Here is a 27951-nt window from a genome sequence, read left to right on the forward strand (position 1 = left end):
TTATTTGGTGGTACTGGGGTTCCTGGAAGCCCTTCTACCTCCGGGCTACACTCCCAGATCTATTTTTACATTTTTATTTGGAAACAGGGTCTCCTAAGCCAGAGCGCAGGGCTGGCTTCGAACCTGCGCGATCCTCCTGTCTCCGGGGATTACAAGCGTGCGCCACCACGCCCGGCTACATTTGAAATTTAGTCTAAAGCTAGCACTCCTGTGCACGTGCTAGAAGTACGCATGGTGTATCCACTAATTAGACATCCGGGGCCAGGATCTGGTTCAACTTTGTTTATATATATAATTTAATCGGTGCATTGCAGTGACACATTATCATGTAGTTCTGAGCTCACAGCACTCGGTAAGCTTCCCTTTGGCTCCCTCCCAATCCTTCCCCTTCCATGTACACGATACTGAGATTGATATCGGTATTATGGAAGTGTCCCCTTCAATTATTCTCCCTCTCCCCCACCACTAACCCTCTCCTCTAGACCTCTCCATCTCTCCACTAGGCAAAACTTGTTATCCATTTGTAGAAAAATGGTACTAAATCCCAACCTCTCAATCTTTTTTTTTTTTTTTTTTTTTTGGTGGTGGTACCGGGGTTCCTGGAAACCCTTCTACCTCCGGGCTACACTCCCAGACCTATTTTATACTTTTTTAAAAATTGGAAACAGGGTCACTTAAGCCGGCACGGCTGGCTTCGAACCTGAGCGATCCTCCTGTCTCCGCCTCCCAAGGGCGGGGTTATGAGCATGCGCCACCACACCCGGCCCAACCTCTCAGTAGAATCATCACCATTTCATGCTAAATGTGACTAGGCATGCGTCCTTACAGCAAATGACATAAATGTTAACCTCTAATAGTTGATTCATTTAATTAATGCTGTGAGGCACTTGGAGTTTTCAGTTATGCTTTCAAATAATGATTTTGTTGTACTGTAGATATATATTTTTATGTCTACCCTGGCTCACTAGAAGGACATTGGGATTCATGATATTTCCCCTGTTTGTAGAAATAAGAATACACATATTTCGGGTGTTCATCACACTACTTGAAGGCCTATAAATATTTATAAACTTAGCTATTAACCTTCTCAAGGGCCAATATTTTGATCATTCACCCATGGGTTTAATCAAACATTCTCGAGACTCTGAGACTATGTACTAGGGAACATAAGGATGATTAATCAAGGTTCAAATAACTGAAAAGGTCAAGAAATAGAAGATCCCATCCACTATCTTAGACAGAATATTCCAGGTTAGTGTCAAAAATACCAAAATGGAACTCAGAGATCTATAAGAAGTACATAGCCTCAAACACATTATCAAATAGAGCAACAAAATAGTAATCTCCCTAAGTTATTTGTAAAAGATAGAATCTAATTTTAAATTTACTTCCTTAAGTATAAGTGTTTTAAGAAAGTATAAATAAATGCACACATATTTTGATGCTAAAAATGTCAAACGTATGCTTCTACTTCAATGCTATTTATAAGTAGGAATGATGGAGCCAGATATGGTACATTTCTGTAACGGAGGTTGAGACAAAAGGATCACAAGTTCGAGGACAGCCTCGGCAAGATAGTGAGATTCAGCAGCTTAGAGAGACCATGTTAAAAAAAAAATAAATTAATTAAATAGGGCCTGGAGTGTAGCTCAGAGATAGAATACACCTGGTTTCAACTCCTAAGACACACACACACACACACACACACACACACACACACACACACTCATACATACATACACACACACACACACAAAGTAATAATGAAAATAAATAAGAACATATTCACTAACTGGAAGAAAAGCAATTGTTCTCACCTTCCATTTATATCTTTTAGACCTTGTTCTAGATTGATCACTAGATGAAGGCATGGATATTTGGCAGCTGATTAATGTCTACTTTGTTATATCTGCCTCCATTTGATATTTTGGATGTGTGAGGACAATATCATGTTTCTTTATGCTGGGCTGACACAAGACAGAGTCCTGAGTGACCTGTCGATAAAGGATGTGTCCCTTCCTGCAGGAAGCACCTGCTCATGGTCATAAAGGTCTGTATCTTGTTTGCTTGCTTGTTTGTTTGTGATTCTGGGGACTGAACGCAGGGAAATTCTACATCTGAGCTATACCCCCAGTCCTGTTTTATTTTTCATTTTGAAACAGGTTCTCACTAAGTTGCTGGAAGTCTTGCTAAATTGTTGAGGCTGTCCTTACACCTGTGATTCTCTTCTTGTTTCAACCTACCAAGTACTGGGATTACAGGTAGGAACCACCATGCCTGGCTGCCTGGCTACAGGTGTGTGTGTGTGTGTGTGTGTGTGTGTGTGTGTGTGTGTGTGTAGGTGTGTGTGTGTGTAGGTGTGTGTGTGATGTTGGGGATTGAACCCAGGGGCATTCTACCTTTGAGCTACACTCCCAGCCCCATTTTTCATTCTTTAATTTTGAAACAGCATCTCACTAAGTTGCAGAGGACCTGAGTAGCTGAGGCTGGCACCAGAACCAAATCCTCCTTTCTCAGCCTCCCAAGTACTGGGATTACAAGCATGTGCCACCATGCCCAGCTCAGGTCTGCCTCTTAATTGTCACTCATTTCAGAATTAAAATAAGGCTCGAGATTTCTTAAGACATGATGAATTGTGTGAGGATATGTGCATTTAAAGACTGGTTATTCTGATTCATGTTTATGTAGCATGACCTGGGAGAAGCTGTTTTTATATTTATTTGTTTATTTATTCATTCATTTATTTATTTACTTCCCAGTACTCGGGATGGAATGCAGGGCCATCTACCTCTGAGCTAGATCCCAAGCCCTATTTTTTTTTCTTTATTAAAAAAACAGGGTCTTGATGAGTTGAGGAGGGCCTCACTAAGTTGCTGAGGATGGTTACAAACCTGTGATCCTCCTGTCTCAGCCTCCCAAGCACTCAAAAACTGTTTTATATACTCACCTAAAATCCTGCCCAGTACCAAAGATTTGAGTGCACTGAATTCCGTGCCCGAGGCCAGGTGGACTTGTCTCCTTGTGTTCTCATCAATCTACAAAATTGTTACATGCCATCCAAACATCCAAATGGAAGTCATTTTGTAGAGAAGAAAACAGGAAGGAAAAGAGATCAGAGAAAATGATAAAATAAGCAATTAGTAAAGACTTGGCCATTTTAATAGGTGAATATTATCTTCTATACCATATCAAGTGCCACTTCACTCCACCGTCGATCTTTTTTATGGCTTTATTTTTCTCCAGTGTGTAAGGAATCCAAAAATCAGTAAAGCAGACAAAAAGGTACACGTTATTTTTCACCTTAGCACTTTTTTTTAGCTCGGTATTTTTTACCAAAATCATAGAGCTAAAAAATTTACTCCTGCATAGAGGGCTGAAACATGAGTGCTTTTCTTCAAAAGCTGCTGAAGTGAATAATTCCAGTCTCTCTGCAGTAACTTACATCCATTTTTTTTTTTTCTTGAGAGTCTAGGAATGAAACCCAGGGGCATTCGGCCTCTGAGCTACCCCCTGTCCTATTTTTTATTCTTTATATTAAAACAGGGTCTCACTGAGTTGCAGAGGGCCTCACTAAGTAGCTGAGGCTCTTCGTGAACCACGATCCTCCGGTCTCAGCCTCCCAAATGCTGGGATTACAAGCGTGCGCCACCAGGCCCAGCACTTATATCCATTTTTAAAATGTATTATAACACTATATTCATTGTTCTGTGTAGAACTATTATAGCCTTTCTACCCATCCTAAAAGTAAAAGGGTTTTCCTGGAGTGGTCATGATCCTATATAGTAATAAACTAAACATTGTTTCCTTACCAAGCAGTGGAAAACTAGTTAGGAAAGTGTGGCTTTTGAAATTTTAGATACTGATAACATCTTGGATAGAATTTTACTTCTTGGAGGACATTATGCTAAGTGAGATTAGTCAGTCACAAAAAATAAGAAATCAGATGCTCTCCCTAATATGTGAGAGCTAAGGAGAAATGGGTCATTGGAGGAACCCTAGATGAAAAAGGAAATCCTATAGAGGAGCAAACAAGACAACCTAAAGGAGGAGAAAGGAGGGGGGAAGAGGAAAATCTCTAAAACACACAATGTACTTAAACATATCTAAGTCAATCACTAAGCCAAGCAAGGGAGGGAGGGATGGGGAGGGAATGGGGTGGGGATTGGGTAGGGGTTAAATCAGCGATGAGTACATGTTTGTACACACAAGGTTTTTACCCCAATATGTTGTATGAATATAATGCACCAATAAAAAAAATTTAAAGAAAAAAAAAACCTGACCATATTTGGTGGTTTGTCTATACTCTCAGGAGGATCACTACAAGGAGCCTTTGTTTATTCTATTCACAATCAAATTTCTGCTCTTGGGGCTCCAGTTGAGGAGTCATTATCACGGCGGGGCTTTTGTAAATAGACATATTTTATTACCTCAACGAAGACCACTCCTTCTTCTCTGTTAATCTTGATGTGATGAAGGTACCCATCCGCCATGCTTTTAGAATCAAAGTTAATAACATCAGGTTCCTGATACCTATTGAGCTTGTATCTTATCTGCAAACTTCCTAAAGTAGGGAGAAAAGGTTATATTTTTAGTAAAGAAAAACATTTTTATTTCAAAAACTATTTATAAATTCTCAGTTATATTCATTTCCAGGGGAAAACTCAGAAGCATTCACTTGGATATACCCTCTAAGTCGTGTGACCAAAAATATGTCCATAATAAGCCATCTCTTGCCTACATATTTTTAATTTTCATCCCTAAAAGTCAACTCTGAGATTAAGTATACACAAATCTCTATACAAGCCTCTAACGTAAACGAAGAAAAATAGTACTATGTGTTTCTGAAATGCCAAACTATCATGGAATATTGCAGTAATGTTCTCTTCCTGGAACATTATATTTTTCAAATATACATCCTACACACCTGAAAGATACTTGAATAAAAGGATCAGCCTAAAAATATAGTTTTCAAAAAAATGCAAAATATTTTCAAGTGATCAGAGTCATAGGTTTTAGAATCAAATTAGGGTGAAATGTATGATTTAAACCAAATATACCGTTAGAATGAATACTGCTTAGCTATCTACAGAGATTTTAATTAATAGGTTTCACAGGACATGGTCCAATTTAAAAAAATCCTAATATATATAATCCATATATATATATAAGCTGCAAGCTAAACCACTCAATGAGGGTAATATACTTATTGACAATGTTATTTTTACTGTGGTATCCAGTGCCCTTGGGCCATATTTGATTATACTGGAATGACATATGCACATATTTGAATGTGGGTTATTCTCGTCAAGATAATTTATTTCTACATTTTTTACCTTCTCCAAAATAGAATATAGAAAAATAGCAAAAAATGGATTTCTGCCACCAAGTTTCTTTAGCAAACATTTTCTTAATCCACATGACATTATCCTGCATGGACATAGGCGTATATCCCATGGCTAATTTATTGCCTTTTATTAGAACTGACAGGTCATTTTGTGGACATTTTTTATATATGATGATGGTTAATTAACACTTTCTTAATACATTTTTTTTTTACTTTGGGAGAAAATATTTGCTGTGCACAATGACATTTTATTTCCAAGTGAACCACAAAACCAATACCAATCTACACCGTAAAGTGTAAAAAGCCCCTACAATAATAATATATGGTATTTTTTATAAAAATTCATATCTCATATGTAAATGTATTAAAATTTTAATATAAAGGTATTTTATTTTATTTTATTTTTGTGGTACTGGGGCTCCTGGAAGCCCTTCTACCTCCGGGCTACACTCCCAGACCTATTTTATTTTTTGGAAACAGGGTCGCCTAAGCCAGCGCGGCTGGCTTGGAACCTGCGCAATCGTCCTCTCTCTGCCTCCCAAGCGCAGGGATTACAAGCGTGCGCCACCACGCCTGGCTATAAAGGTATTTTAATTGTTTAAAATAATCCTTTTAGATTATACTGAAAAAGTTAAATGAAGCAAATTCCTTTTTCTCTGGTTGCAATTTGAGAAACAAGAATGCAAGAACAAGCCATAGTGCGCCTTCCCTAACACCCTGATTGAGTTCGCATCTCTCTCTCTCTCTCTCTCTCTCTCTCTCTCCCTCCCTCCCTCCCTCCCTACCTCCCTCCCTCCCTCTCTCTCTCTCCCCTCTCTCCCCTCTCTCCCCCTCCCCTCCCTCTCCCCCCCTCCAAAGCACCCACCATTTTTGGCAATGATAACTGAGAGGTATTCCTTGTAAAAGGAGGTCATATACAGTAGTAAGCTGGGTGTCCGTGTTGTTCGGAAGCTAAGTTCAATCGTCTCTCTGCTTAGCTTCATATCCCCATGAAAAGAAGCTGCGTGAGAGCTGGAGTTTTTACTCAAGGAATAATTTTCTTGAAAATTATAAATCACAGATGAGCCAGATCCAAAATATGCAGAAATCTCTGAAACGATATGAACATTGTTTGTTAAAAAATCCAAGTACAAGGATATTGGTTTGGTTCTATTCATTGATACCTAATATTTTTAAGCAGTGAATACAGGAGGAAAAAAAAAAACTAAACGAGAATAACATAGCAAATTAGTAAGGCTTCCATAATAGCCCTTCAAATGGCTTATGTTAAAATGACATAATTAATTCATTAGTATAATTTAACAATTCAAGGCTTAAGGCGCTCTTATGTGAGTTCAGACATAAGCCAGCCGGTCTTCTTTGAGTTTTCTAGACATCCACTTTCTTGATTAAATGAAGAAAGTTTAAGAAACACCTTTCTTTTAAATATCAACAGTCAGAAGTTTTCCTTTCTGTCTATATATATACTTTTTTTGTATTTAGAGTGCTTTAACATGTATAATTATAATGCACCAATAAAAATTTAAAAATAAATAAAAGCTAAGTCTAGTATTAATGTGAGAGGGGGTAAAAGATACCTGCTTAGTAGGAGTCAACAAAGGAGGTATGCAGCCTACTTTAAGTCATATAACAAAATAATGTCTCACATGCATATAGACACACCTGAATACTTATATAAGAAGATGATGGTAGGAGAAATAATTGCTTTGAACCCCTGAATTTGCTTTTCTCCGGAACTATAAAGAACCACTTATTAAGTACACATTGTAGTGAATATCTACTGAATCATAGGGGAAAATCTCCATTTCCTGGGTACCTCAAGGGTTTTTTTTTTAGTTGTCTATAAAGCACTTTTATTTACGTGTTCTATACTTTTATTGGTGCATTGTAATATCATATCTTAATAAAGTTCAACGTGTTGCGGAATACATGCACACAACACTTGGTGAGATTCCCCTGACTCCCTCCCCAGTCCCTCCCCTTCCCCATCCATGATATTGAGACTGGCACTGGCGTTCTCACATATGTGATCAAACACAAAGTGGACAGAGAGAGCAACATTCTTCTTTGCACTTATCAAGAGGAATTGGAAAAAAATCAGATTCGGGAAATGAAGACATGCTCTGCGGAAGGAGCGATCTTCACAGTGACTTTAACCAGGAACTGTCTCTAAGCAGTGTGTTATTATCATCACCAGTCGAGTTTGAAATTACAGCTTCTTCTTGATAAAAGCAGATAACTTGAAAAGTACGTTTTTGCCAACTTTTCATTAACTGATCCCAACCCTTTCTTTGCAAATCAGGAATTGCTTTGATTTGGAGCCAATTTCTGTTAGCCTCCTTGAGGAAAACCATTCAGGAGCCCAGAGCTACTTAAACACAGTAATTGAATTTAAATTAATTGGATGGCAGTTTTCTATGGCAAATTATGAAAGTCTAATAAATGTTTGTATCTTCAGAGAAGTCTGTCCAGAACACTTAATACTATACCCAGTTCTTTTCTTCTTCCACGACACAGAGGAACAATAAAAGAAGCTGCAAACTATTCTATTTTGTTTATTTATTCTTGCAGTGCTGAGACTGAACCCAGGGTCATTCTACCTCTGAGCGATAGCCCCTACTCCTTTTATTTTATTTGTTTTTGAAACAAGGTATCGCTAGTTTGCTGAAAGGCTTGCTATGTTACTGAGATTGTATTCGAACCTGCTATCTTCCTGTCTCAGCCTCCCAAGTGCTGGGAGGACAGGTATGTGTCACCAGGCCTGGCTCTGCTATTTTATTTTGCCAGGAGATATTCATCATATCACACAACAAAATATCCAAGTGACTTTGTTTTATTGCATATCAACAGTTAATGAAAAGCATTTGCTTGGCTAAAGCAAACAATCAAAAAACAACAAAAATAGCTTTCTCTCTTCCTTTGCATGGCTTAACAAAAACAATACAGCCTTTAATGATTTTGAAACAGAGAACTAGCCGGGCGTGGTGGGCATGCTTGTAATCCCCGCTCTTGGGAGGCGGAGACAGGAGGGTCGTGCAGGTTCGAAGCCAGCCTCAGTTGGTTTAAGAGACCCTGTTTCAAAAATATAAAATAGGTCTGGGAGTGTAGCCTGGAGGTAGAAGGGCTTCCAGGAACCCCAGTACCACCAAAAAAAAAAAAAAAGAAATATATAAAATAGGTCTGGTAGTGTAGCCTGGAGGTAGAAGACCCTGGGTTCCATCCCCAGTACCACCAAAAAAAACACAAAAAAACAAAAATAATAAATACATAAATAAATACATAAATAAATAAATAAATAAATAAATAAATAAATAACAGAGAACTACTCCATGGGGCAGGTTATTGATAGGCATATTCCCTAAGAGCACCAACATTAGGTAGAAAATGAACAGATGCAGGAGCTAATACTCAAAGGCACCTAGAGTGGATTTATCAGCAATAGACACTTGTTTTTCAATAACTGAGTAAACCATCTATGGAATAAAATATGATTGGCATTCAATAAGTAATTTGCTAAAGAAATTCAGAAATGTATTTTTTGGGAGGACATGAGCGATTGAACCCAGGGGCATTCTACCTCTGAGGTATATCCCAGCCCTGTTTTTGTTTTTTATTTTTGGAACAAGGTCTCACTAACTTGCAGATGACCTCACTAAGGAGCTGAGGTTGGCCTTGAACCTGTGATCCTTCTGTCTCAGCCTCCCAAGTACTGAGATTACAAGCATGCACCACCATGCCCAGCAAATATTTTATTTTGTATAGGTACACAGAAAAGAGCTGCCAGATGTTTTTTTGTTTGTTTGTTTGCTTTTGTTTTTTGTTGTTGTTTGTTTTTTTGTTTGGTTTGCAGTACCAGGGAATGAACCCAGGGGCATTCTAACTCCAAGCTACACCCCCAGTCCTATTTTTTATTCTTTATTTTGAAACAGGGCCTCACTAAGTTGCAGAGGTTAACCTCAAACCTGTACTTCTACTATCTCAGCCTCCCAAGTACTGGGATTGCAAACCTGTGCCATGATGCCCAGCAAATATTTCATTTTGTGTAGCTACAGAGAAAAGAGCTGCCTGATATTTTATTTGCACTGGATCAATGACCCCATTAGACCATCTCATGCCCACTTACCATTATTGCAGAATGGCCCCGTGTAGGCAGAGGAAGAGCAGTCACAGAAGAACCCACTGGGCTTCTCCATGCACTTCCCGCCGTTGCGACAGAGCTTTCCATAGCTGCCACAGTGTCCTCGGCAGCCTGGCTGCACCCCGGGAGTCACTGTGGCCCTTTCCTCCAGATCCAGAGCCATCCCATTCAACTGCAGAGACCGGATGCATCCCAGAAAGCCTCTCTGTCTAGTAGCTGTCCCACCTAGAAGGGAAATACTGCAAATGCAAACATGTTCCCAGGTGTTTTATTTCTGAATAAAACAGAATTTAGGTGCCAAACTAACCTGAGGCCTTACAGAGAGCACAAATCCTGTCCTGTCAGAGAATGGCAAAAATTAAAAGAGAGCCACATGACCCAGTGATACCACTCCTTGGTATTTAGCCAAATAATTAAATCATCATGCTAGAGCAATACAGGCACACTTGTGTTTATTCCAGCACAATTCACAATTACTAAGTTATAGAGTAGGTCTGGGTATCCATCAACAAGAGACTGGATAAAGAATACCTGGCACTTATACACAGCAGAATTATATTCAGCCACAAAAAAATTATACCATTTGCAAAAAAATGGATGGATCTGAAGAGGATCATGTTAGTGAAATAAACCAGACTCAGAATACAGTTAATAATTTTTTTCTGTCATATGTGGACTCTAAAGAGGGGCAAGACATGAAAGAGAGAGGAGAGAGAAAGAGAGAGAGAGAGAGAGAGAGAGAGAGAGAGAGAGAGAGAGAGAGAGAGAGAGAGAAGAGGAGAGGAGAGGGAGAGAAAAAAAGAAGGTGGGGTTTGGAGAAAGGCATGGGCGTTATTGTATAGTGAAATTGATTAATTTATATTATTATGCATACGCAAGCCAAAATAAAACCCACTATAACCAGTATTCTGTACAATTATTATGCACGCATAAAAATTATAGAAGTGATTTTAAATTTGGAAACACAATTTGACCAACTCTAGACTTCAATAAGATATAACACAATTTCTTTTTTTTTTTCCTTTTGGTACTAGAGATTGAGCCCAGAAGCCATTCAGTATCCAAACTACAACCCCAGCCCTATGTTTTTTGTTTGTTTTTTTTTAACAGGGTCTCATTAAGTTGCAGAGGGCCACACTACGTTGTTGAGACTGACCACAAACCTACAATTCTCCTGTATCAACATTCCCAAGTACCAGGATCACAAGCATGCGCCACCATGCCCGGCTCAGTGAACATTTCTGAATACACTAGTTATATACATTTATAGATCATAAAGCACTATGAAGAATCAATTCCTGAACATGTTGGGCTCCTGAGTCACAAACACTATTTGAAATGCAGATTCATAGACATAATGGTTTCTATCTAACTTGCTGAATTAAAATTTCTGAATTCAGACTGCCTTGGTTTACACAATTTGTGCCTCTCTAAGAAAAGACACAGAAGTCAAAAGGGTGTGGGCCATATTTTTCATGTATAATCCAGAGGCAGTATGGTGTAAAGTCAGACATTCCAATTTCAGCTCCTGTAGGCACTTCAGAGAAGGAATTGAATTCAGCCCAGAGTTTTAAGACAGCTGCCAATCTTCCTGTTTAGTTCCTCCTACCTTTACTCAGTCAGTCGTCACTCCTGAAGTTTCTCTTCTGCCCTTATCCTCTGGATTTCTCTCTTTCTCTGTCCACATCCAGCTGCCACTCACCTCGCCATCACACTACCCACTCTGCCCTCTCAACTCAGTGAGCACTAATGGTTCCAAGTCTTTGGCCATATACTTCTGATATGCTTCCTGGAGTTTTCTCTCCTGGGTGAATCAGCCTGAAGTCTTGGTTATCCTTTAGCACAGAAAACTTTTGAAGAGGGCCAAGTGCTTGCTGAGAATCTTCTTAGTCATCAGATTTGAAGTTACTTCAGTCTGGCTTGGGAGGGGCAAAAACTCCCCACCCAAGGACCAAATGAGACCAATAATTAGGGGCCCTGATGATAAGAAAGACCCTGACCATTTTCTTATTCCCAGAATTTTACCCTTTCATTCCCTGGTTTATCCATGACTACTTTGCTGTGCCATGTGATTAATCATTTCTTACAATATTTTGGTTAAAACCCTCAATATAAGAAAGATACGGGTGGAAGGAAACCTAGTAGAGATGTCTCTCTCCTCCCCAGCCCTCACAGCTGTTCTTTTTCTCTAATAATAATAATTTTCTCTAAAAATTATTCTGACTCCATGTCATTCATGAAAGAGGCTTCTAATCAATCAATGAACATCAACACCATCCATGACAGATGCTATGTGGATTATACGTGTAGCTCTTGAGTCTATTTTACTGACTTCAGGTCACAGTACATTAAATCATGAAACAGTCTAGAGTATATGTAACATTGCACCACGTTGTGATGCATATCCTGCTCTGAAATTTGTACAACCTCTAATACAGGCATTTATTCTAGTGTACCAGTAGCATAACAATAACTAGAGATCTTGAAGTCCAATAAGTAAATACAACCCACTCTCAGCTATTCAATTTCTCAGTTTTTTTGAACAATAAGGAACTAGAGACTTAAGTTCAGAGTTGACCCATTGGTACAATTAAGCAAATATTTAAATGAACACATTTAGTTAGAAGCCAAAGTTGATTAAAACCCACAGGATGCTTTCATTGCCAAGTTAACACCCTTTCTCTTCACTTCAAAATATGCTGAAAAAGAAGCAGTACAGTTTTCTTCTAAATCCCATATCATTTTGGCTTTGGAAGGCATCTTTGTTCTACAAGATTTTTAGTATTTCTTTGCTTGGCATCATTTCTGAGAGCAAAAGTATAAAATTATATGCAACTGATCATTCTCTCTAAGTGCTTATAGCCCAGTGATTGATTGATTGATTGATTGATTGATTGTGGCTCTGAGGAAAGAACTCACAGGCATCATACCTTTTAGCTATTCCCCTGGCCCTATTTTATTTTTTATTTTGAAACAAGGTCTTGCTTGGTTGCTCACTATTTGCTCTCACTACTTGCTGAGGCTGTTCTCCAACCTGTGATCCTTCTGCTTTGGGCTCTCAAGTATTATGAATACAGGTATGCACCACCACTCCTGGCTCATGATATATTTAGACAGAGAAACTTGTGTTTAACATATGGTATTGATGGCAGAAATGAGCTAGCCAGTAGGAAGGAATGACAAAGGATGGACTGTTAGCAGAAAAATAAATATGTGTGAAATGTAAAATTAAATAGCATTTGTAACCATGAGAAGAAAATCAACACCTCACTTTGTAAACAGAGTCTTCTCTGTACCTTCAAAAAGAGTTAATGTTTACTTAGTTCAATAGTTTTAAATGACGTCTTCAAATTATCAGAAAACACAATGTCTAATTAGACATAAACAGTCATGTCAGACATGGATCGAGGATTTCTACTTTGCCATTAGGTTTCAAGTGAATAACTTTTTTAAAAAAAATTCAGATGTAACTATTCTGAAAACATGCCTCATGTAAATAGGATTGGGCTTGAAAGCTTAATTAAAGATTGCCGTGTCTTGTCAGGGTTAGAGTATGTCCAATTAAAATGAGCTGCCATTTGATTAATTGATTCTGGATGTTTCTGCTGAGCTATTATGTTTGGAACTATCTTCCAATTAATTTTCTATCAATTTACTTGCCATGCTGTATCAGACATAATGAATTCCGGAACTTCGTGAGAACCAAGTATGATGTGAGGTAAAAACTTTCTATGTGATTGAAGACAACTAAATCTATCCATTTATGTAAGGATATGGAGGTCCTACACCTACATAACTTGGCCAGATGCCCAGTAGAAAGCAAACAAGCCTTTACCTGTTGGACAAACACTTTGATCAAATGTCTTATTCTCAGAAAACTAGTTCAGCTGACAGGTGTTATAATCATGGAAGAAGACCTAGCTCTTTTCTACATGAATCTTGCACTACTTTGGTGATTAAGCTTGGGTTTTTAAGGCAATTTATTCATGTACTGTGCTTGAATATCACCAAGGATTAGTTAGGAAGAACTACTTAATTGGCCTGCAGCACTAGAGAGAGACAGAAAGCAAGATCCTCACACTGCCCTGTGAAATTTGAGGTGCTGGAAACTTGCCGAGCAGAGTATAGAGGTCCTCACTGACATTGATGCTATTTTAGAGGAAGACAGGTAAGGGATCATTACAAACCAACTTTGGGCAAGACAGTGATAAGGCTAGTCCAAGGACCAAGTCAAGAGATTGATGGGAAAAATGATCTTCTTTTTATCATCCAGCACATCTTTTGAGTTCTGCCCTTCTTTCAACATTCTGGGGAAAGAAAGTAAAGAAATGGTGGCGTTAATTAATGAAGGAAGTGTGGGACTGAAGCCTCGTGCCATGTTCTTCATTGATCCAAGTCCAGGGAGGGTGGGGAGGAGGAAAACTGTTTTTCTCTCCTGTTCAAAGAACTATTATACCTGGAAGAGGTGGACAGTATAATCAACAGTGAAATACAATACCTTTTCTTTAGGGCAAATCCAGTGGTAACATCCTGAAGTGATGATGGTGCGCTGAGGGAAGAGTGGGTCCCTGGCACCTCTTACCTGTGGACGTCACCACAGCTCTCTTGTTTGACCACACAAGGGCCTATTTATAGGAATGAACTGTTGGTGGTATTAGTTATACTCTCCAGTCTAAAGCAATCTCATCTGAATGCTACCTTCAGAAAATGGTCACTAAAACAAAGTATACTTAGTACTTTTTAGGCTGATCAGGAAAAAGGCACGTTAAGGAAGGGAGAAGAACATAATTAAAACAAATGATATGGTTACATTAAAGAGAAATATGACCTTTATTATACTAAATTGGTAATAAGGGAGCATATCTACTACAAAAGAAAATTAGACTGAAATAAAAATTATTCAAACATAAGGCTGTTTGATATTCTTGTCCCATGACTATAGTTTAGCATATCAAAAACCAAGAGTTAATAAAGAAAAATCTGGAATATATTATAATGAAAAACTTCTTTTGGCAAAAGATACCATTAACAATATGATGAAAACCTAAAAAATTCAGAGAGATAGAAGATATTTCCAATAAACATATTTGACAATTACTTACCCAGAAGACATTAAAAATCTTAAAATGTGGGCAACACATTTGAATAACTATTTCATAAAAAAGATATCCAAATGGTCAAAGGACAATGGTAGCCTCTCACTGAATATATGTATTCCTATGACCCAATAATTCTACTCCTAGGTATATCCTCAATATAAATACATGCATATGCTCATCAAAAATATGTATTTTAATATGCAATCTTTAAACTATTCAGAGTAAACAAATATCCACAGCAAGTAAATATAACTTTATACTCATACTATCTGTTCCCAAATGGTCCCAGATGATATCAGTGCACAACTGAGATTAATAACCATGGCCTCAAAACTCTGATTAACTTGGAGTTTAACATCAACCTCTGTGTATAGCACTTAAAAATTAATTGCTCACTCTTGATACTCCATAAATGTTTGTTGACTCAATCTCATTTGAATATAAAATAAAAGCCTTCTGACTATATCAGGAGCCCTTACTTTTTCAAGTTCTAGTCACAACATATTGAACTGGAGTGTAGCTCATTTGAAAACTTGTCAGTAGAAGAATTTAGACAAGAAACAAAAATTGCAGAGTTGGTTGAACGAAAATCAATTCAAGGCTAATTTCAGAAGCTTCTAGGAAAAAATGCTGAGTTTACAAACCAAAATAGAAAATGACCACTGTCACATTTCAGCTCTCAAAAGATGATTGATTCTTTTTTCCCCATCATTTCCGTGGTTGGAGAATGTTTGGGCGCCCATGATAACAGCAATGATGCTGGACATTGAGTTCATAGCATCGTCAAGGTCAAGGGCTTTGGTTTGATACACTGATTAGCATTTTCACTAAAATTGTTTTTGTTTGTTTTTTATAAGTATTAGGTAGCAGCTCGTAATAGGATTGTTGAACATATGTCATAAATCTCTTTCTTTCTCCATCTCTCTCACACACAAGCACACATATACACACATACACACATGCACGCACATCAGAGAAAGAGAGAGAATGAAAAAGAATGGTAAATGGTAGAAACCCACTGAAATAATTAAGAACAAGAATGGAGAGAGATGGGCTATGAACAGGAAGTTAAAAGCAACATGATATGATTCATGGGAGAATTCTCTAGGGGAGAAGAGACGGCCATCACAGAGGAGCTCTTTTTACTAACTGACATCACACCACACTGATGTTCACTTCTTGTGCTGGTTCATAGAAGGGTTTTTGTTCATGGCTACTCACCCTTCGCTGGGCATGTAATCCTACAGGTGTGATTAGTTGAGGATAACTGATCTGACATTTGGGACTATAAGGATTATTAAAGCCTTCTGTTCTCTGTTCCTGGGCATATAGACTAATCCTAGTTGCATCTCTGGAATTTCATCTATCACGTCCTAATTTCTATTTCATTTGTCATATATAAATGCTGTCCCATTGAACCATATTTTCAAAAAGCACTGTCTATTTATTTTTATTGGGTTTTCCTCAGAAATCAAAGCATTAGTCTTTCCTCAGAGGTTTGCTCTGCTGGATTAATATACTCTACGACTGGGCTTCAGTCGGAAAGGTGATGCAAGGGAAGGAGAAAATGCATTGGGTTCTTTTGTGTTATCTCATTACAGTGGATAATGCTGAAATATTACCAAAAATATAATATAAATTATAGACGTGGTGGCGCATGCCTGTAATCCTAGTACATGGGAGGTCAAGAGAGGAGGATCATAGGTTCTAGTACATCATCTGAAAGTAGTGAGACTCTCAAAAACCTGGTGAGACTATTTCAAAATAAAAAAATTAAAAATGGCTGAAGGTGTAGCTTGGAGGTATAATGCTCCTGGGAGGTACATAAATAAATGTATCAAAGTTAATCACCAAACAAACATGGGATCGAGGGAGGGGGAAGGAATGGGATGAGGGCTGGATGAGGGCTAATTGGATGATGTGTGCTTGTATATCCTCTCAAGTCTTGTATTCCAATGTGATATATGATTACAATGCACCAATAAAAATAAATTTAAAAAAATAAAAAAATAAAAAGTTACTACATGCCGGGATGGATGGTAATTAACTTATCTCAGACTAACTTCGTCTTTCAGTGTGTCTTACATTCCTAGGTGCTTCAATGAATGTTATTTAGAACATTACTGTTACTATTAATGTTTCTGGATTTAAAACATTTTTTTTAGAATAAGTCAAGCTAAAAACTACAGACTTACTTTATACAATTGCACATATCTCCCTCATTTGTCCCTATACTCAAATATGAATGACAGTAGTTATCCACACTTGAAAATCCTGATTAGTCATAATTATTTTTAAGATGGACGGATGAACTACAAATTAAACTCTTGAACTTGTAAGTAAAGGGAATTAAATTACCCTTTAAAATTTCAGCCAGGAAATCAATTACATTGTATTAAAGCAGAGATTTTCAGCCACCCATGGAATTGCTGGCTCTGGGAACAGGGTAAGATTTTGCTCTCACACATTTATTAATATGGAAAGGAACAGTTTTCAAGAAAAGGGTCCTTCAACACATACCATGTGTTGGCTTGGAGTCTCTGAATAAAGAAGCTTGATTTCCTGGTGAGAGTGTGATTGAGGGCAGGTGGCATTTTATCTGACGCAGTGAAAGGAGGTGAGATATTTCCTCTGGGCTGTGAAGAAGGACCAGAGGCTTTCTATAGCCAGGTGAGAATATATTTGTGGTATCTAATCTGAATTGGAGGACCAAGGAGAAGCTTTAATGACTGCTGCAAACTAAGATAAAGGAAGAAAACTTAACACCAGCTAAGATTAAAAGCTGGGAAATGATGTAAGAAATGTAGAAACCTATGAAGAAGCATCTTGCCCCCCAGGATATTATCCCAGGTATGAGGTAAAAACACTCACAGCAATAACCAGTTCATCAGTAAGTTGAGTTGGCATATGTCCATCTACATGCAAAATACATCCCAACTCCATTTCATACCACCATTACCCCTCACACAGGATCCTACAATAGCTGCCACTTTTTTTTATTTTCATCCAAGCCTCTTTCAGCAGTCAAAGAATTGTTGAGAAATGTATAAAGATATGCCACTCCTTTGATCCACAGAATAAAATTCATGATTTCTCATCGTGGCCTTCCCTGATTCCAGCATGTAACTCAATCTCCTTTCTCCCCACATGTCCCTTCATGCTTATATCCTCTGGCCACATTGGTTTTTCCTTCCTTTATTGAATATCTAAAGCATATTCCCATCACCTTGAGCATGATCTCTCTCACCACCACCCCCTGGAATTCTCTTACTTCCATCGTCCCCAGGTTTCTCTCTTCTGCTTCCTGTGGCCTGTGCTCAAGTGTAATGTCCTCAGGGAACACTTTGTCAGCAACATTCAGTGCCTTTAGACAGTTATTAACTGTCCCTTGACCATTCTACTGCCATATACTCTTAGGAAAGCAGAGTACTTTTGGGGCATAGTAATGGCTTCATTCCATTAGCTTTAATTACTGCTAATTTTTTATTTTACTATTCTCTCAGCCATTGTGATATAATTCAGTGTAACCATTTTAATTATAACTGATCTTTCATGGAGTCTGCCGAAAGGGCCAAACCATCTTTACCTTCAAACTTAGGGGGGAAAAAGCTCTGGTTTGTTTAGTACTAAAGTTATAAATTGCCGCCGGGCGTGGTGGCGCACGCTTGTAATCCCCGCGCTTGGGAGGCGGAGACAGGAGGGTCTCGCAGGTTCGAAGCCAGCCGTGCTGGCATAAGAGACCCTGTTTCAAAAATATAAAATAGGTCTGGGAGTATAGCCCGGAGGAAGAAGGGCTTCCAGGAACCCCAGTACCACCAAAAAAATAAATAAATAAAAATAAATAAATAAATAAATAAATAAAAAATAAATTGCCGGGCGTGGTGGCGCACGCTTGTAATCCCCGCGCTTGGGAGGCAGAGACAGGAGGATCGCGCAGGTTCGAAGCTAGCCCCGCGCGCTGGCTTAGGAGACCCTGTTTCCAAATAAAAATGCAAAAAATAGGTCTGGGAGTGTAGCCCGGAGGTAGAAGGGCTTCCAGGAACCCCAGTACCACCAATAAATAAATAAATAAATAAAGTTATAAATTAACAAATTAAGATTTTTATCTTGACTTCCGGGAAGATGGCGACCGAGAAAAGCGGGGCTTAAGAGCCCCGCTAACAACCAATCTCCATTATCACAAAACCAGTGCCTTTCATAGCCAGAAAACACCATCACCAGAGAAACAAAAAAATCACCAGGCTCCAGAGAGAAAGCAGACTGAGAACAGAGCTCAGAGCCACAGAGGAGATACACCGGCCTCACGCCCAAGGACGCGGCAGCAGCGCCATACTGCCGGCGGCAGCGGCGAATTCACCGGACGGCTACAGCAAGCCGAGGTAAGCCGCTACGGAACAGCCAGGCGGGATTTTTCAGCTCAGGGAGCATCTAAAGCTCCCAGTGGCTGAGCTCAGCACACGCTGCAGGGACTCAGAGTGGAACTCAAAACCAAGAAGAAATAAGTCAGCCTTATGGCCAAAGGCATAGCAGAGGCGCCATATTGCCACCGGCGACAGCAGCAGCGAATTCAACGAGTCCAGTACAGCTACATCTGCAAACTCAAGAACAGTGAGTCAAATTGTGGGCCCCAGAGGAGAAATCCCAGTACTGTACTCCCAGGGACTTGACCCAGTGGGGGAGTGGCGGTGGCAGAGATATCACACCATAGGAGAACGTGCAACCTGGCACACCCCATAGTTTAAAGCAGCCTCTATCGACTCCCTGGGTCGGAGACTCTGTGATACAACCCAGTAAAGGAGTAGTGGGTCTGAGATACTACAGACTCGAGATCCAGAGCACCTTAAGCGAAGTCATAGTGACCCAAGGGAAGAACCCAGAGAAGGCACAAACTTCCAAAATCATGGGAAAGAGGAATAACACTGGAGCAATGAATGCCCACAACCCCACAACATCAGAACCTGATAAAACAGAAAATCAGAGATTTCTAGAAGATCAAATCAGGAAAATAACTGTAGAAATAATAGAGGTGCTTCGAAAAGAATTCAGAGAGAGCCAAAAGAGATAAGGAATGCAATTAATGAAGTAAAGGCCTCAATTCAAAGCACAAACAACCGATTAGACCACATGGAGAACAGAATCTCGCTCTTAGAAGATGATCATTCCAAAAATGAACGCATAGTTTCTAATCTAGAAAAAAATATCCAACAGCAGGAATTGACATTGAAGAAATATGGGCCCATTTTAGGAGAGCTAACCTAAGAATAATTGGAATAGAGGAGGGAAAAGAAAGTGAAACCAAAGGGATCAACAATCTCTTCAAGGAAGTAATAGCAAAAAATTTTCCAAACATAGAGCAAGAGGTTGATACACAGATCCAGGAAACTTATAGAACTCCCTTTAATCAGGATCGGAGAAGAGGATCCCCATGCCACATAATTGTCAAAATGACCAATGTGGAAGCCAAGCAGAGACTCTTAAAGGCAACAAAAACAAAGGGCCAAGTGGCATTCAGAGGCAAACCAATTAGAATCACTCCAGACTTCCCAAACCAAGTCATGAGAGCCAGAAGGGCTTGGAGTAACATATTCCAAACTCTGAAAGAAAACAACTTCCAGCCCAAAATTTCCTACCCAGCAAAACTTTCTATCAAATTAGATGGAGAAATAAGAAGCTTCCATGACAAACAGAAACTGAAGGAATTTATGTCTTCAAAACCAGCACTAGAGAAAATACTCAAAGAGATTAACTACAAAGAAGAAATAGGTAACACACACCAGAACCAGAGAAACAAGATTTTCCATCCAACAGACAACTAAAATTGGTTATCTGTGGAGATTCATTATGTTAGTCTTTTACCTATCTCTAAATTGTATTGTTTGCCTTTATTGTTGTTAATTTTTAGGATTTCTAGTTGGAATATTAATATACCTTCAGATATAGCATTTGGAAATATTTTATCCAATTCTATTAGTAACTTTTAACTCTGTTTACATTGTCTTTGGATATACAACATTTTTTTTTTAGGGAGTTTGTATACTCTTCTGTTGCCTGTGCCATTGAAATCATATCCAAGAAATCACTGCCAATTTCAATGTTGTGAGGTTTTATGACCCAGATTTTCCTCTAAAAGTTTATAGTCTTAAGATTTATATTTAGGTCTTTTATCTATTTTGAGTTAATACTTGTATATGGGATTAGGTACGGGTCCAATTTTATTCTTTTCCATGTAATTATTATTTTTTAACAATATTTAGTTAAAAGATTATTATTTCCACCACCAAATGTTCATGGAAACCTTGTCAAAAATAACTTGACAATATAGGGAAGAATTTAGCTCTAGGCTTGTATTTAACTCCAATGGTTTATATATCTGCCTTTAGAACAGTACTACACTGTTTCAATTATTGTAGCTTTATATGGTTTGAAATCAGAAAATATATATCTTCTAGCTTTGTTCTTTTTCAAGATCGTTTTGGGTATCTAGAATCCATATTCCATATTAGGATAGATTTTTTTTCTGAAAAATAAATATATAAATATATTATAGTTTCACCTAAAAAAATAGAAAAAAATATTCTCTGGTAAGAAAGAAAGCAAAAAGAAATATTGAAATGTTATCTTTAAGTCATCAAAAGCTTGGTATCAGACAAATGAAACTGTTATGTGAGATTATCATTTTTAATTTTGGACAAATTGCTATAATACTAGATGTCAACCACTAAGCCAAGCATGGGAGGGAGGGATGGGGAGAGAATGGGGTGGGGATCGGGTGGGGGCTGACTGGGTGGTGTGTGCATGTATGTCTACAAAAGTTTGTATCCCACTCTGATGTATGAATACAGTGCACCAATAAAAAAAAAACAGGAAAAGAAAAAAAAAGATTTTTATCTTAAAAGGATCATTTTATTAACTTGATTGGGGTTCTTTCCTAAGAGACAGTGGTGGTCCAGACCCTGATACATCATGAAAGATAAGAGCAAGCCCCTGGGTGGTTTCTGGAAATCATCAGCTATTTAACCCAAGACTGCAGGTCTATGTTTATGTCTCCTCCTCCTGCTATCACTACACCACATCATGACAATTTCCTCACAGCTACCTATATGGAGGAATGAAGGAACTGCATAAATGGCTCTTTATTTATTAATAAGGATGTAACTTTTTCAGAGATCTTTTATTCCCCTGCCTCTCCTTTTTAATTTCTACTGACTTTGACTTAAACCTAATCAAGATTTCCATTTTTAAAACTTTCAAGTGACACGGCCACTCTTCAATCTGAACACATATGGGGATGTCAAAGGCCTGACTAATTGCCTCAATAAAGATGAAATCTCTTCTATCTTTATTCAAATTATGGCACATGATTGATTGCAAAAGACTCAGACCCTTTCCCAAGCAGTTCTCTGATGTCACACTAGTACTTCATTACAGCCACCTGAAATCAAATTAAGGCCAGGATTCCTATCAGACACAAAATATAGAGACCCGTCGCTATGAAGTTGAAATTCATACCAAGGATGAAAGGTCATCTACAGGCAAGCAGCAGCATATTTCACTGAAAAATTCGAGGACAATTTCAACCCTCTCAATTTCCAAGAATAGTAAAGCTATTTCCAAGCTACTGACAGATTTTAAATTGCCATACCTTTTGTTGTGGCCATCTCTCATTTTTTTGGGTGAATTCAAGAAATATCTGTATCAATTTCCTGACTGAGTTTCTAGCATGGTAGTAGAAGAGATACATTTCTTCTTAAGTATCCTTTATTATTTCTATACCCTTAAATATGTCAGTTGAGGGGCCATAGATCATGCTGGCACTGTCCATGGGAATGCTTTACTCAAAGAAGCCACTCATTAAATATCTCTTAAATAAAAGAAAGAATAAAACTACAGATAATGAGGACACAAATCCATTAGAAGTCCTAAGTTCGGCTTGGTCAAATATGTCACAAACAAGTTTTATCATTTTCATTGAGCCAGGGATAATAAGATAAGATTATTAAGTCATGCAAAGTTCAATGGGAAACCTGATAAATTTTGCTCCAAATACAACTTTTGAAAATGTTTGAAACATGTTATCTGATTATTCATCACTCAGGCTGCTTTACAGAGATGCTGTCTTTATTTATATTAAAATTTATGAACACTGATCAAAGAAGAGATAATTCCTTGTACTGCATGGTCCATACATTCTGCAGAGCAATTAGCAAAGGAGTAAAAACACATCAAGAGGAATTCTACTAGCAAGTCTGCAAATTCCAAGTGAACAGATTCAGGAAATAAAGGAACAGCATACTGACACAAAACAAGTGACCAGAAAACTGCACAAAAATGGTTAAAAGTAAGAGAAAATTTCAGAGAAACTGGTGAAATAATTCAAGTCATGAAATTTACACTCTGCTTTTTTTCTGTGTTTGTGCTATTCCTGGGTTTGGGTATTTTTGATGTAGAGTATATTGGGAGGGGGTATTTATGGGCTTGCATTGGCTGGAATCATAAGAAGGAACTGGCTGAGAACAGAGATCAACATTTCCAGTATCACACCCAGAACACTAATGTAACAAACATGCGAACTGGAACAAAGCATGTGACCTGTAATATTAAGAATGCTGGTATGCTGGTTTAGGAATTAATCTCATTGGAATTTCATTTGCTAGCTGAATTTTTAAAGGCAAACTAACCCTCTTGTTAGGTTAGATATAGAATGTCTCCTAAGGAGCCCAAGTATTCGTGTTCCAAGTTAATATAATTTAAGTCATGAGTATTGTAATTTCATCAGAAAATAAACTCATTATAAAGGATTTACTGTGTGCTAACCTAGAGAGGAAGGGAATGGCTGGAGGAGGTGTGTTCCTAGGAGTACGGTTTTCAGTACTGTGTCCTTGTATCCCGCCTGCTTGCCCTCTTTCTTCTAGCCTCCATGATGTAAGAGCAGAGCTTTGCTCTCTCCCTCTCTCTGCTCCCTGTTGCCATGGCCTGAGCTCTGCAGACCTGGCCTCACATGGACTAAACCTCTGAAATCCCCCAAACTGTAAGCAAATGAATCTTCATTCCTCTAACATACGTGGTCAGTTGTTTTTGATTACAGCAGTGAGAATGCTAAACAAAACACCCCTGAACCCATGTCATCACATCTCAAAGTAGGAATCATTGTTATTTCATTGGTGGGTTATAAGGAAGAAATGAAACACCTGGCATAGACTGAAACATAATTTTTCAGTAAAGAGTGGTTTGTTATTGCTGTCTGTCAATATTATCACTAATTTTTATAGTTCATATTATTTTATTTGGGTCCATCTCTGCGATTCCATCATACAATTGAATGAACAATGGCTTAGTGAGAGAACTTACCCACAAAGAGTTGACTGTTAAGCTGTAAAAGCACGTGCCCATCTGCCGGAGCAGCTTGTGTCTTTGGCAAGAGCTGGTCCACTTGAATGGTCGCCTCTTTGATGTTCCTTTCAACTCTGACATGATGCCATTGGTTGTCATTGAAGCGGGTGGGTGACTGCACTGAGATTTCAAAAGGTCCATTACCCACATCGAATGAAAAGGTCACTGTTGTTGGAGCTGGAAATAGGGGACATGAAGATTGTATGTGTGTGTATTCGGGGTCCAGAGAGCAGAGTGTTCAATATAATTAGAAATAGCACCACTACACCATCATCACTAAATATAAAGAAATCATTCAGATTTTATGAAGGAGGCGATGACACCAGTATATAAACTGGTCTTATAAGGTGGGATGATGTAGTAAGATACATTTGTACTTTTGGGGGAAAAATAGATTTCAGGAAATTTGTTCCTCAAGTTAAATTTTCATATTGATAAAGAATAAAGCTATCTAGCCAGGGCACAAAAACTAAATAGCATCTGGCATTTTCTGTAAAAATGATTTATTTTACTGATTCAAAATTTATACAACTTTACAGGCATGCAGCATGCAGTAGATGTTAAGATATTAATAGTAGCCCGTTAGTATATCAAAATAAAATGAGTGGTTGATATAATTAAGTTTGTAATGAACTGAAAAATTGATTTTTAAATTTTTAATTATTTGAATTCAAACTCCTCTTAAATTACTTCTAGAAAATACCAATAATTTTTCCTAGCTTATTGCATGTTAAGTATCATTATTTTCTTGCAAAATAATCATAGAATTTTTAAGAGACACAATGAAAAGATTCAGCTGATAAAGTACAAACGTGAGTTATTTAAAAATTAGTTAAAATATGTGTTACTAAATAGTAGGCTCAATAGACTTCTCTGTAAAGACTTACAGCGCAACTCTATCCTTATAAAATCAGTAATTCCAAGGTTCTCTAAAAACACCCCAGATAGAGCTGTTGTCTTAAAAAAGAACGATACGTCAGCACTAAGTTCTCCGTGGAAAGTAGGAAAGTGAAGGTAGGATGCCTCAGTATTGAAGGAAGCTGAATTCCAAAATAACTCTGTTTTTAAAAAAGAAGAAAATCAATAAGGAAAAACTCATGACATACAATGAATGACAGAGTCACCGTATTTTTGCTATTTAAAATATAGCTCAGTAATACAGAACTGCTTTTCTTTTGTTCCATTAACTAATATACAAGAAATGAAGCAATGATGAGTAACTTTATAGGAAATTAAATCTTGAATTCCTTTCAACATCGGAGAGGAATGAACAGTTCAGAAAAGGTCGAAATATAAGAAAACATATTCTCAGCCTAAACACTGTTCTCTGTCAAAGCAACATTTTAAGGAACTGCTGAACATTGATTAATTGCTTATATTTTTTTTTCTATAGCTTGACAATTTAGACACTTACTTGCTTTGAATGATCAAATCTCCAAAAAACAAAACAGTGGTTTTGGTTCTAGTACACACACACACACACACACACACACACACACACACACCAGGCAGTATGACTTTCTCAACTGTCTCGATCTGGGCTTTCTCATTTTCTAAACTGAGACTGGAATTCTCAATAGTCTCATCTTGCAGGTGGGTGTGGCGGCACACACCTGTAAGCCCTGGGAGGCTAAGACAGGAGGATCACAGGTACACAGCCAGTCTTCGTCATTTAGGAAGGCCCTCAACAGCTTACTGAGACTCTCTTTCAAAATAAAAATAATAAAAATAAAATGGGCTAGGAGTTTCTCTCAGAGATAGAACAACTCCCCTCGGGGGGTGGGGGAGAGATTGAGATTCATCTAACTAAAGACCAAGATAAGTTTACTCTGTGCTACATGGATATTCTCATTAAAATGCTCTGTTCATTCAAAATAATTCTTTACTTTGTTTATAAGAGTGAAATAGATGTTCCCTGGAGAAAAAGATTCTCAAAAGGTTTAACAATCGACTGTGGTGGCAGATGTCTGTAATCCCAGTATTTGAAAGGTTGAGGCAGGTGGATCACAGGTTCGTGGCCAGCTTCAGCAACTTAGTAAGACCCTGTTTCTAAATAAATAAACAAACAAACAGGGCTGGGAGTGTAGCTCAGAGGTCAAATGCCCCTGGGTTCCATCCCCAGTTTAATAAGAATTTGGGGATATACATGAAAACATTTGAGGAAATATGTAGACAATAGAAAGTCAATTATAACTGTTCACATATAACTGTTTATTTCCACTCTCTCATTCCTTGTGTTTGTTATATCTGTAAGTTTCATTTCAGAACAATTGCCAAGTGATAATACAGCAGAAAATATGGAAAATAAAATATAAATGCGATGGCACAAGTTGACAGGAGTGAAATCCAGCTGCATGTACGTAGCTGACAAGGAGAATTCATCGGAGGAAGGAACCGCACACGTTCCCTCCGCCTCCTGCCAGCCCTCAGCACATCAGCCAGGAATGTGCGTGCCTCGTTCTAAGCAACTGCCTCGACATGCTCTCCCAACCTGGGAGAAAATCCCCCCCATGTGAATGATCTTCCTACAAAAAATAGAAAAAATGATATTCTCTTGGGGTCGGAAACCACCATTTCAAAACAAGGGTTATGTGAGCGGGGAGCAGATTACCCAGCCAGTTAAACGTCACAGACTTTGACGCTTTCAGGTTCCATAGATTTTAATTGACTTTAAATTCTGGCCTTCATAATACTTATTTCATTTTTTTTTCTGGTTTTCTTGTGGACCTGATTCAAAAGTCAATTTTCATTTTGTCTGAGGACAATTGTGGAGCTGAATTTATTCAGCTGAGAATCTACTTTGAGGATCCCCCCCACCCCAGAGTCAAATGAAACTATATTGTATCTGGATTGTGTCAAAGCCTATTCTTTTTTGTCCTTTTTACAGCTGTTTCTATGCTTACACATTATTCCCAAGGAAAGGATGCAAAAAAAAAAAAAAAAGTAAAACATGAAGGCAGAGACAACACATTTGTTCCTTAAAAGGTCTTACCTGGTCTGGTCTATTTTTCTATTTTTATAGCAAAATAGATGCTTTCCTATTGAAATGTTATATGTGATAGTTAAAGATAAAAATAAGTCATAGTTTTATAGACTCTTATTAAATCTTACTTTGAGAAAGAGAACCATCTGAATTACTGAGAGGTTTAAATTAGATATTATTATTATAAAATTTAACATTTCATTTGTTTCATATTATATCATAACCCCGTAAAGCATCATACTGAAGTCTTCAGGGAACTGCTTGGAGCAGAGGAACAATTCTTTGAATTGCTGTTCTGTGTGCAACAAATGCTTTTACAGTAATGAAAACAATGTGTTACCGTAGGTGGCTAAAATGTTCTCGCACACATAATAATCTGTTTTGTTTAGGTAGCAAACCTTTTGTATACAGATCCACAATAGGCAGAAAATGAAGGAAGGACATTTTGTAGGATTAAAAATTGCTGCTAATTGAAAGCAGGTAGAAAGGAAGCAAAGGCTACTATTTCCATGATCAAATAATGGAAATGACAGCTGATATCTCAGCTAGGTACACGCTGTGCTAAGAAGCACCCGGGAGGGTCCGGATGACCTTAGAGAGACAGGGAAGATGGAAATGTGGTGGAGCTAAGCCAGCAGGCAGCAGCGAGAAGGTCTTTGAAAGAGGATTCCTGGGTGGAGGTGCTCTGAAATTTCTTAAGCTGAACCCCTAGCAGGTCCAAATGCAGCTGGCACTAATGGAGTCTGGTTGGCAGGCAGAGTGAGACGTCTTTATACCATCCCAACAAAAACACACCATGAGGCACTATTCTAATTCATACTGAATAAATCAATGATCAATATATTTTTTTCAGTTAAATCCAATGTAGGGTACTAGAGATCTGAAATTTCTTTGGGAATGCCATCTTTTATCTTTCCAGAATAATAACACACATACACACACACACACACACACACACACACACACACACACACTGGGATCCATATAGTTAGTTACG

General features: G+C 38.1%; 1 protein-coding gene across 6 annotated transcripts in view; it reads right to left on the reverse strand.

Annotated features, from left to right (window-relative positions):
* The window catches only part of CNTNAP4 (contactin associated protein family member 4), a gene marked incomplete at both ends in the record, with an annotated part of 302761 nt that overhangs the window by 26287 nt on the left and 248523 nt on the right, over positions 1 to 27951 (reverse strand). For 5 of the 6 annotated variants that reach the window (XM_080702913.1, XM_080702914.1, XM_080702915.1 and 2 more), the window contains 6 exons: positions 2948 to 3035; positions 4428 to 4561; positions 6210 to 6434; positions 9468 to 9707; positions 23930 to 24148; positions 24859 to 25029. In XM_080702913.1, the coding sequence (XP_080559039.1) occupies positions 2948 to 3035; positions 4428 to 4561; positions 6210 to 6434; positions 9468 to 9707; positions 23930 to 24148; positions 24859 to 25029 (1077 nt within the window). The remainder of the gene's footprint in view (positions 1 to 2947; positions 3036 to 4427; positions 4562 to 6209; positions 6435 to 9467; positions 9708 to 23929; positions 24149 to 24858; positions 25030 to 27951) is intronic. The other variant, XM_080702916.1, reaches the window with a different exon arrangement.

The sequence above is a fragment of the Muscardinus avellanarius genome (genome assembly GCF_963383645.1).
Source record: "Muscardinus avellanarius genome assembly, chromosome: 10".
Classification (NCBI taxonomy): domain Eukaryota; kingdom Metazoa; phylum Chordata; class Mammalia; order Rodentia; family Gliridae; genus Muscardinus; species Muscardinus avellanarius.